This window comes from Aquila chrysaetos, chromosome 11 (assembly GCF_900496995.4).
Source record: "Aquila chrysaetos chrysaetos chromosome 11, bAquChr1.4, whole genome shotgun sequence".
In the NCBI taxonomy this organism is placed as follows: Eukaryota; Metazoa; Chordata; class Aves; order Accipitriformes; family Accipitridae; genus Aquila; species Aquila chrysaetos.
In genome coordinates, this window is record NC_044014.1 from 16003411 (window position 1) to 16014757 (window position 11347).

The following is an 11347-nucleotide window of genomic DNA, read 5'->3' on the forward strand; positions in this document are numbered from 1 at the left end:
CTACCCTTAAATGCCACATCCTAACAAGGGACACCAGGTCCCAAGCCCTGCCTCACACAGCAGCTTCTCATAATGAACTGATGACACACCTGGAGGGACTGATCCAGTCCTCCCTGCCCTCAGCCCCTTCCCCCAGGGCCTGCCCCAGGGGGGAGCTAAGCAGAGATTATTTTTTGGCTCCCAGGGGACCAGTTGCCTCCCCACCCCATAGCTACCAGCAATGATCCCTGCCCAAACCTATTCCCATTTGGTGTGAAAAGGCTATGGCAGCATTTGAAGGCTGAGTAAGCCCCACAGCACACTTTTTCTCCTTGTCACCCCAGTCCCTTTCCTGCCCTTTGTCCTGGGCAGAGGGACCCAAGGGACCCCATCAGTGGCTCACAGCATCCTTGTGCCATGAGGGCACATCAAGCCCACGGCTGGCATCGCCCAAAGTAGCAACCAGCCAAGCAGAGCTCATAGGGAATACAATATACTGTTAAGTATGGGTTAGAAGGGAAAATGCACTCAGGCCCATTCATACTGCTGTACGTGGACCTGGGTGATTGCCAGCAGGTCAAAAAGGTCCCTGGGGAGTCAGAGGCTTTGGAACGAGCAGACTCACAGTTTTCCCAGTCCCATGATAGCAATTCCCCCATAAATAGAGCCCAACCCTTTAAGACGTTTGGGTCTCCAGCAGCTCTTCACATTGAGCTTTCAGTTCATGGAACACATACTGCATAATGCTGGAGGGTGTCACTGTCCCACATCAGGTCCATTATCCTGTTCCACTGGTTTCTTACTCACCTGCTTCTTTTTTCTTCTTTGTTTTGCTTCAAGCCATTTTTCCCAGGTCTACAAGGCTGCACTTTTCCAAGGACCAGTGTTTGCACATCAGTTCACATCCCTAAGAAAAACCTCTTTCCAGTCCATACCCACCTCTTCAAGGCAGTAGCTACCCATCTTCCTGTTAGCTCAGCCTTAAATGCCACATCCTAATAAGGGCCACCCCACCTGGTCCCAAGCAGCACCCAGCAGCATCTCATGGCAAGCTGAAAACACACCTGACAGCCCCACTCCTGAGACCTGACACGCTTGCTGTAAGACCCTGTTAGCCTAAAGCTACAGCCTCTTAGCAGGGCAAAGACTATTTATGGGGCCATTGATGGCATTGCCAGGCTGTTTGGAACCCTGGCCAGCTCAGCGCACACCTCGTCCCCCGTGCAATCTCCCAGAGCACCCAGGCAGAGCACCCTGCAGCACTGCAAAAAGGCTGCCAACCCTCTGCAGAGACCCTCAGCCCCTATTTTCCCTGCCCCTCCCAGACAGCTGACAGATGCAAAGACATAACGGTGGTGTGCATAGCGATTGTGGTTAGATTTTATTGGTTTTTTTGGTTTTTTTTTTAACCCATATTATTGTTATAATACAAAATATACAGACTGGAGATGCCAAGCGGGTTGTGGGTCACCATGCCCCGGGGCAGGGGGTCACGCCATGCGACCTGCAGCGTGAGGGAGGAGGCGGCATCTGCTCCACGTGGCGGGGGACGGTGGGTACCCCAGAGAGCCTGGGAGGAGGGAGGATGGGGAGAAGGAGACAGGAGGGGTAAGGGTCAGGATACCTGCCCTCTCACCCTTGGGAGACTTTAAGTGGGAGCTCAGCCCCACAGCAAACCCAGGAACAGGACTGTGAGATGAACAATGTGTTAAATGAACATAAAAAACACATCATGTCTGCAAGGGCTGGGCCAGGGATGGTCCCACTGGGGAGCAGCCCCATAGCTTTGGCGCAGGGCCCTGGGGGTTGGTTCTAATGGCTCCGACACCAGGGGCTCAGCCTGGATCTGGGGCCTGGCCCAGCATGGTCCTTGCTCACCCCTTCTCCATTGATCCCAGACTCCGCAGCTTGGGCCAGCCCCAATCGCCCTTGGCTGCTAAGGATGCAGAGGCTGGAGCAGCTGAGCAGGCAGCTGCCGGGGCTGGGTACATTCCCAATGCCTGTGGGATTGCACGGAGGGGCTTCTGGGGTTGGCATAGGGCCATTAGCCCATGGGCATCACTGTCCCAGCTATGACTCGGAGGGGTATACAGGCAGGACAGACCTGCCTGCACATACCCAGCTCTGAGGAGCTGGTCGTGACAAAGACATGGGGAACTGCAGGGTGCTGGCTCCATCCCCAGCGTCCCCAGGCAGGCTCTCACATGGCCATGCCGGGAGAAGGAGCTGAGCCTGCCCTGCTCCAAGGTGACCCTCCAGCCTGCCAGCAGCACAGCAACGACTCCTGGCTGGCCCCAGCCTCAACTTTCTCCCCAAGGAGCTGCCAGCTCAGCAATGCCCCCAGCACAGGGCTATGCCTGTGGGGACACCTCTCTGCCCCATTCCTCTCTCCCCAGCCTCCAAGGCAGCGGATGGGCTGGGGCAGGCCAGGGCACAGGAACAGGGGAAGGTCAGCAGAAACGATGCCGGGAGCATGGCCGTGAGGCCCAAGGGCCAGGGCGGCCACTGGAGCCCAGCACACCTCCCTGCTCCACGTGGACCCATACCCTGGCTGCGGTGTCCTTAGGGAGGGGTAGGAAGGGTAGCTCTCCATTGGAGCCTCAAAGTGGGTCCCTGAGGTCCCCTGTGTGCCAGCACCCCGAACTTGAGGGATGAGGGCTGAGGGTGCAGGTCTCCCAGCCCAGCATCCTTCATCCTGGGGGACCAGTGCACCTCTGGGTGCCTTTAGTGTCCCCTGTCCCCACATCAGGATGAGCCTCCTAGGTCTAACCAGGCCCCCCAGGATCAGGGGTTGCTTGCCACAGCTCATGCAGCGATGAGCCCCGAGAGCCCGTGCGACTGCCTTCTCCGGGCACAGCCCTCTGCCCACCCACTGGCCCAAGGGCTGGGGAAGGAGGGTGGCCGGCGGCTCACAGCCGACATGCCGGACACGGTCCCCACTGCAAGGCACAGCCGGGGCAGGGGGGGAAGCCGAGTTGCTGGAGCCTGTTGCAAGACTTTATTTGTTTCTAGACAGCGTCGCTGGAGGATTTAGGCTGGAGCCGGTGCTGGGGGCTCCCGAGGCTGGGGAGGGTCGGGGTAGGGGAGCCGTGGCTGCACGGGGTGCTGTGCACGGGGGAAGCCTCTATCGCAGCCCGAGGCTGCAGCTTTCCCACCAGGAACGGGTGCAGGGAGGTCCATCCAGGCCAAACGCTTGCCCCGTGCCAGCCGTGCCCATGCTCCGACATCTGGGAGCACCTGCTTGGGATCCCCCAAGGAAAGCAGAGCCAGCCCAGGGGGAAGGGAAGATCCCGGCACCGACCACATCTTCAGGAAGGGAGGCCCCTTCCCACAGGGGTGTCTGTGCAGCCAGCAGAGGGGAGGCTCGAAGGAAAAGTCGAGAGAGAAGCAGGTTCTGGGCCCGGTGGCAGGAGAGCTCGGCTGGAGGCAGGTCCGGGAGCTAAATCACATTGTCGAAGAGCTGCATGGACCGCATGATGTTCTCATCCTGCGTGGAGGAGGTGGGAAGCAAGTGGGTTGGGCACGGGACAGCAATCTGGGCAGCTCCCCCAAAGCCTGGCTTTTACCCTCATGGCAGCTCTGACCCATGGGACGAGAGGCCCAGGGATTACAGGCAGTTTCCAAGCCCTACTGGGGTGCACAGCTCTCCTCATCTGCACAAGGATGCCGGCAGGGATACAGTTCCCAAAGTAGAGCCCCAGCCTTGCCCCTGGGAGCCCTGCATTGACCCCCTCTCTGCCAGGAGGGCAATGGGGGGACAGAGGTGCCCAAGGGACAGGAGGTGGCCCAGCCCCAAAGCAGAGCTGCCTGGTGGCTTTACCTTCTGGCAGGACTCCAGGAACTCCTCGATTGTCACCACACCGTCCTTGTTTCGGTCCATTTTCTGAAGAGAAGCACAGCACAGGGGGCATGGCAGGGACAGTCCCAGCCCCAGGGAGAGCCCAGCACCACCTACCCAGGTCCCGCAGGGGCTGGACACAGTGCACTCCTGCCCCAGCCATCCCGAAGCACCCAGTAGGACCAGGATGGCCTTTTCTCTCCCTGGCTCCAGTATAGCCCTGCTTCATCCCCAGTGTGGGGTGTACCGTGCCAGGTTTTGGGCAGCCACTGGCTCTGTGCTGGAGCTCTGCTTCCCTGGGATGTGCTCAGCTCACCTGGAAGAAGTTCTCCACATGCTCCCGGGGTGCTTCCTCCCGCATGGCCGGGTACGTGTATTTGCCCATCATGTCGTAGATGGACTTCATGATGTCCAGCATTTCCTGGAGGGTAGGGGAGCAGGGTTGCAAGGTCAACACAGGGCTCTGCCTCCGCCTGGTCCCCAACCCACACCTTTTTCGTGATGCTCCTGAAGGAGCTGTGGGGTACTCCGGTGTGTTCCTGCCGGCTCCATGCATAGTGTGGGGCCGTGTGTGTGCCTGCCTGTGTGATGGAGCCCCAGAGCAGCACATGCCTCATCCACCCTCCACCCCAGAGACACACCAGCGCCAGGGGTCCAAGAGGGACCTGTTTGCAAAGCTGAGCTCAGTAAATATTGACACCCCCCCCCCCCCCCCCCCTCCTCCAGAGCTCACCCAACACCCCCTCGTCCCTGCTGGGCGCAGACCTGCGCTGGCCCTGGGGACCAGCCTGGATCCCCCCATCCCACCTCTTTGGTGATGCAGCCATCTTTGTTCAGGTCGTAGAGGTTAAAGGCCCAGTTCAGGCGATCGTCAATGGTGCCCCGCAGGATGATGGACAGTCCAGACACAAAGTCCTGCAGGGAAGGACAAGGCAGGCAGATGGAAGTTGCAGCCACAAAGGGTCTCATGGACACAGAGGGCACAGCCCTGCTAGTCCCTCTTGCAGAGGGAGAACTTGGCCCCAAAGCAGATGTGCCCCGGGGCTGGGCTGACAAGGAAAACATTGAGTATCAAAAAGAGCCTGGGGAAAACTGATTGCTTGTCCCCAGATAAGTCCCACACTAGTCCCTTGGGTCACAGCACCCATGAGGACAACGTGCATCAGGACCTGCTGTTCAGTCAAAGCCTGAACAAGACCCAGCCATGGCTGTGCCTGACAGTCTGGGTACCTACAAGACACTAGCCAGAAAATAGAGAAAGCCCCCTTTTTGTTGCTTTTCACTGTTTTTCCATTGCCTCTGGGAATTTAATAAACTCCACCAGCCCCTACGAAGCTCTCCATCCATCTGGAACAGCAATGCTGCTCAGCCCAGCCTGTGGTACCTGAAAGGCTGTGCCCTCCCTGCCCCACTGCCATCCCCACCTCAGCCACAGCTCACCTCGAAGCTGACGGAGCCATCGTGGTCGGTGTCAAAGGCGTTGAAGAGGAAGGTGGCATACGTGCTGGAGTCTGGGGGGAGGCAGACAGTGTGAGGGGGTGCTGTGTGACCCCCCGCCCCACAGAGGCACCCATGCAGGGCATGGGGATGGGGACAGGGATGGGCACTCACCTCCCTGTGGGAAGAACTGTGAGTAGATCTGCTTGAAGTTCTCTTCATTGACGATGCCACTTGGGCACTCCTGCCAGGGCAAGCCGCAGCGTCACCTCCACATTGTGGAGAGGGCCTGAGCACCCCCTTAAATCCCTGCGGCTCCCTTGCCTTGCGCACTGGCCCTGTGCTCCCTGGTGGGGCAGCTGGTAATTCTGCTTGGAACATCTCCCTGATTTTGTGGGCTGCACCCCTCGCTGGAGGGGCTCTGCATCCCAGGCACCCAGGGAGGGGCCTCTCTGCACCCAAGGGATGGAGCACAGGATCAGGCCTTCCCACTGAGCTCCCTGGAGGTGGGATCAGGCTGTAGCCTGATATAAACTTCAACCCCAAGGTCCCGAAAGCCTTTGCAAACCCGAGGCACCACCAGGTACAAAGCACCTGCTGAGGTGGACATGGCAGCGGAGCAGGGGCTAGCAAAGCTGGTCAAGGGGTACTTACGTTCTTGAAGCCTCGGTACAGGACCTGCAGCTCTTTGCGGGTGAACTTGGTCTGCTCCTGGAGCTGCTCCAGCCCCTCGGGGCGATGGCAGACGGTGGAAAGCTCAAACTCATCCTCAACGCTGTCTGCAAGGAACCCAGGGGAAGAGAGGGCGGCTGAGGCCAGCACTGTCCTGCCCTGCCCTGCCGTGCTGGGCGGGCAGGAGAGGCACCTTGCACAGTACACCCCATCATCTCACACCTGCCCGGGATGACACATTTTTGGGGTTCCCTGCTCAGCTGGAGTTGGGTCTGTGCCAGCAAGGGACACTCAGAGACACCCTGGGAGCAGACCAGTGGCTGACAGTGGGCAAACCCCCCAGTGCTGAGACCCCTCCTCCCCACCCTTCTCATCCCCCCAGCACAGACATCTGCCCTGCAGAGCCGAGACTGTGGACGTCCCACAGGTCTGTGCTGCACTGGGGCTCATGTCCAGCAGGAGAGCTGCCCACCAGAACCCCCCGCCCCAAATGCCCCCCCCCCCCCCTTGTCTAGACCCCATCCTGCCCACTGTACTGGCCCTTCATCGATGGCTTCTCCCCACCATCTGGCAAGCTACACAACCCCTGCCCACAGCAGCCAGCACCGCCAGAACCCACTGCAACCGAGAGGGGCTGTGGGTCCACAGCGGATACCCCCCCTCTGTGGGGTGGATTAGCCCCTGCCCCTCCATACTCACCTCTTCTCCCAGGGGGATCAGCTCACACCGTGGGGCAGGGGGACACCCCAGCCAGGGTCTCGGGCTCACCGAGGGGCCAAGCACACCCGGTGCAGGGCGGGTAGGGGGCTCTGGGCAGCTCTGCGCTCACTCCCTGCTCAGCCCCTTTCACCCCTCCCATCACACCTCCATCTCCAAACCGACACTGAGCTTTGAGCAACAACCCCCCAGCCCTTAAATCAGTGCTGGCAGGGTCCCGCTGCCCTGAGCCAGCTCCAGAGCGGGTCTCGCCACTGTGCATCCTGTGGGAGTCGCTCCGGGGAGCTGGAGAAGGAGAAAAACAGCCTGGAAGCAGGCGAGGACAGAGGTGGGTGCAGAGCCCATCAGATCGGACCCCTCTGGGGCAGGACTGATCCTAACAGCCCCAAACCCAGGGCAGGGGATGGTGGAGGCGTCCCCTTCCCGCGGGCCGGGCCAGGGCGGAGGGCAGGCAGCAGCACCGCCGGGGACACACACACACAAAGGCAAGAAGAAGCACTTGCTTTCGCTGAGCGAGGGGATGGATTTGGGCCGGCAGCAGGGCAGCAGTTTGAGGAATCGCTGCTTCAGCGCTTTTTTAGTTTGGCCTGGCGGGTTGCCTGGAAGAAAGAAGGAGTCACCAAGCAGAAGAAGAGTTAACAGAGCAGCAGCTCCCAGACCCAGCAGGCAGTAGGGTTGGCACCCGGCACAGGGCGAGCGGGGCCGGAGGCAGCACATGCAGCATGAGGCTGGAGGAGCAGGAAGGCAAAGCCCAGCCCAGGCTCTCCTCGGCCTTTTGGCTTCATCCCAGGACAAACCCAGCACTGGAGTTTCCCTCCTTGGGAAGGATGGGGATGGCAAAGGGGCAACCCTGCTGGGCTACCCACACCCAGCACCTCTGCACCCTCCCATCGGAGCATGCTGGGATGCACTGGAGACATCCAGCAGCCCAGAGACCCGGGAGATGGCAGGGCTGGACTCTGCCCTTTAGCCTTGAGGCCAAATACCTGCTCCCTGAGGACGCTCCCTTCCCTGCGGGGCTGTGCAGGGAGGCAGGGCAGGACAGAGCCCAAGAAACAGCCTGCGGCTGAGCCAGGGCATTGCATCCTCCCCAGAGCTCGGGGCTGGGTTTGATCCTGCTGGCACCCGACGGCTGAACACGAAGCATGCGCCAAATGCAGCCATGCAGCCCAGACTGCGGCATGCACCCCAGCGCGGCACTGGGATCCGAGCCTGGCGACCTGCTTTGAGACAGCCAGAAGGGGAATGGGGCTGAGGGCTTTGCCTTGTCCAGGCTATGGGGCAGGGTGAGGGGCTCCCCACATCAGCCTGGCCCATGGCCATTGCTTCCAAGTGGACCTGCATTAATAGCAGGTCCCCGCACTGCACAGACCCCCCCGCCACCCCCAATTCCTCTGTCTGGACCCCAGTGGCTTTGCTCAGCCCCATCTCTCCCAGCTGGTGCTGCCCCACAACTGCAGACCCGCTCCCTCCCTTCCCACAGGGCTCTGCAGTGCCTCAAGCCAGCAAACTCAGCGCAGGACTAACACCGCAGGCAGGGAGGGGAGGAAGAGGAGAGGATGAAGGCCGTGCTGGGCTCCAGCCCCCAAAGGGAGGCAGACAGCAGTGTGGGGCACCAATGGGACGAAAGGTGCAAAGTCCCTTTGGGGCTCCGCTGACACCACGTTTGCTCCAAGCGCCCTGGACATCTGCAAGCAGCAGGTCACAACGCCTACGCATCCCAAGGCCTGGTTTTGGGGTTGTTTCTCTAGGGGGCTAGCAGATGGGGCTTCTCTGGCAGCTTTCTCAGCCTTGTGGGACTGAGCTGAGCCCCAGGTGCTGGATAAACGGTGCTGCGTGGTACCCAGCTCCAGGATAGGGACGTGGGTCCACATCCAGCAGCCCCTGCTAGGCAGGTTGGTCCCTGAGTGCCCACAGGCAGGACCTGGGACCCTTTGAGCTTACACCAAGGCAGCAGGCTGGGGCAGGCAGCTCCATCCCTCTGGGGCAATGGAGAACAGCTCCAGGAGGTCATTGTCCCAGCAGGACATCGCACAAAGCTACTTGGAGATGGCAAACTTGTCCCCAGGGAAGTGGCATCCACATCAGGGTGCCAGTGTCGTGCAAATGTGTAGGGGTGCACAAATGCACCCCCCGACATTTGTCACGGAGTGACAGGGACAAGGGTGAGGGCCAGGATCCTGGTGCTGGCAGGACAGCGCAGCCTAGCTCCTGTCTGCTCTGAAGTTTGCAGGCAGGTGAAGAAAGAGGCTTTTTCCTTCCTAGAAGCAGGCATCAGTTGTGCATAAAACATGATTTTGGCCCAGTTACTTTTCCAGGGCTTTAATTTGCAGAGAGAAAGGGAAATTGCACCTTTCAGCCTTCCAAAGACACTCTGGGGCCAGGTCCCTCTGGCAGAGCCGAGCTGTGGGAACAGACCTGGGAGGCAGGAGCGGCCCCTCTGCCCAGGGGGAAGGGACAGGGTGGGCAGAGCAACACCCAACGCCAGGGTGGTGGACCAGGGGAGGGAGCAGGGCAGGAGGGAAACACACAGCGAGAGAGATGCAACAGAGAGTAAACTGTGGTTGGACTCACAGGGGCAGCAGGTATAGGCACGTGCAGTAGGTCAGGTCGGGTGCAAGTTACACTTTAGTTTGTTATAAAGAAGGAAAAAGAAAAAAAAAAATAAAGAACATGGGTGTTTTCTTAAGGAGGAAACTGAAGAGGGCCCGATTCCAGGGGCCCCGGGGCAGGGGAGGGAGCACGTTCAGCACATGCAGCTTAACAACAGGAGAGGGGTGACCAGGGCTGGGGTTTTGCTGTCCTGGCTTTGGTGTGCCTGAGGGCTCTGCTGGGGAGGACACACTGTCCCCTTTCTGTCCCTGGCATCCAAACTGCGAGCAAGTCTGGGGGCTCCCTGGTCTCCCCCTTGCTGGGAAACAGCTCTGCCCAAAGACAGGGAGCAGAGCCCTGCCACATGCTGCCGCACTGGGCGCACGGGCTGTCCGCAGCACAAAGCCCTGTCCCTGCCAGTGACAGCTCCTTTTCCAGATGTCACTCTGCCCTCCACCCCTCTGCAAGAGCCATCAAGTGGCTGGCACAAAACAAGCCAACAGAAAGGGCTGGCAGTGTTTTATCTGTGGTGGGAGGTCTGCCAGGTTAATTGGCTTGTCGCTGCCCATGCATCACTCCATAGCCCAGTGACTTCAAAACACACACGAACACACACACAAACCTCCATCCTTGGGCAGCACCAAAAGCAGAAGGGATTTCCCATCCCCACCTCCACACATTGTTGAAATGAATTCTGGAGGTTGCTGGACACTGGCTCTGAAGGGGCCCACAGGGGGTGGATCCCTGACCCCAGCAGTGACCACCACCAGGATGGCCGCGGACCACTTTGTATTGAGGCACCAGCAACTGATGTGTCCTTGGGGGCTGGATGCAGCCAATGCCGCTGTGTTGGGGGATTACATGCTGCTGGGCTGACACCCCCCTTCCCAAGGAGGACCCAAGCCTGGGCTGCTCCATGGTCTCCCCAGAGAGAAAGCAGGAGCCAGGGTCAGCCCAATGCATAATCATGTCCCTGCCCTCCCCACAGAGCCACAGCCACCAGCGCCCTCCCAGTGACAGCTGGCTGGGAAGACCAACTGACCCCTTCCACAGCACCCTCCTGCTAGAAAATACCCTACAATAACAAACCAACAGGCAGTGCTAAACCCACACACACACTCTCAGTAACCCATCAATAAATGCTTCATCACAATGAGTGGAAGATGTGCATCTCACAGCGGTGAGACCTCCCCAGTGTCCCCAGTTCAGTGCCCAAGCACAGCACCATTCCAGGATGGGAGCAGAGCACCAGCAGCCACGGTGTGGGTCATGCAGCTCCCACAGCCCCTGCTTGGCCCTGTGGGGCAACAACAGGTCAGTAGGAAGGTCAGGAGGAGCTGGTACCCAAGGGACAATCTGCCCCAGCACCCTGCCCTAGGAGCAGGCTGAGGTGGCAGAAGGCAGCTGGGCAAGGGGACCCTCTGCCTTTTCAGATAGCCTGGCTGGGAAGCAGGAAGGCAAACCCCAGCCAGGGTAGGGCGATGACCCAGAAGAAGGGGCATGGCAGGGGGGGCCCATGGAAGGGTTCCCCAGGGGAGCATGGGGAAGGGGTGAGCAGTTCCCAGAACACACTCTTTTCAGTAGAAGAGCCTCCATCCCCTTTCAGAGCATCATCTTTTCCTGGGAGGCCAGAGGCACATCCCCAAGCTCCCCTGCTAGGCCATGGCTCTGGGTCCATCCAGGCAGTGACGCTGAGCCCAGCTTCCCCTAGCTGTGGCTCACAATCATCTCTGTCCAGGGCTCACCTCCAAGCAGGGTCCACCAGCCCCTGGCTCTGTTCCCTCTCCACAGTGCCCAGCCTCGGGCAGTGCCACCTCCCGCTCAGGAGGACCACAGCTCTCCAGGGTCTGCAGTGAAGGCCAGCAAGAGGCAGAGATAGTGAGCTCGCCCAGCCGCCCCGGGGCAGGTCAGGATGGGTCCCACCAGCAGCAGCTCTGCAAATGACCCTCATCAGTCAGCGGTGACAGAGCTGAGTGTAACCAGGACCAAGGTGCCTGCAGCAGCCACTGGGGCCAGACGGTCATCCATTAGGGGAATGAAATCAGAGCTGGCATCTCCCAGGGCAGGGGACAGAGTCCCTGTCCTGGTGGTGGGACAGGGGCAGCCTCAGCC

The 11347-nt window shown here is 60.0% G+C and overlaps 1 protein-coding gene across 6 annotated transcripts in view; it reads right to left on the minus strand.

Annotated features, from left to right (window-relative positions):
- Window positions 1–1347: 1347 nt before the first annotated feature.
- KCNIP2 (potassium voltage-gated channel interacting protein 2) overlaps window positions 1348–11347 on the minus strand; it is a 47626-nt gene continuing 37626 nt past the window's right edge. For 3 of the 6 annotated variants that reach the window (XM_030029975.2, XM_030029974.2, XM_041127499.1), the window contains exons 2-9: window positions 7147–7242; window positions 5909–6033; window positions 5429–5498; window positions 5258–5328; window positions 4625–4732; window positions 4134–4238; window positions 3800–3862; window positions 1348–3466 (exon numbers count right to left, since the gene is read on the minus strand). In XM_030029975.2, coding sequence (XP_029885835.1) covers window positions 3419–3466; window positions 3800–3862; window positions 4134–4238; window positions 4625–4732; window positions 5258–5328; window positions 5429–5498; window positions 5909–6033; window positions 7147–7242 — 686 coding nt within the window. In that variant the 3' untranslated portion in view covers window positions 1348–3418. The remainder of the gene's footprint in view (window positions 3467–3799; window positions 3863–4133; window positions 4239–4624; window positions 4733–5257; window positions 5329–5428; window positions 5499–5908; window positions 6034–7146; window positions 7243–11347) is intronic. The other 3 variants (XM_030029978.2, XM_030029976.2, XM_030029979.2) reach the window with 1 other exon arrangement.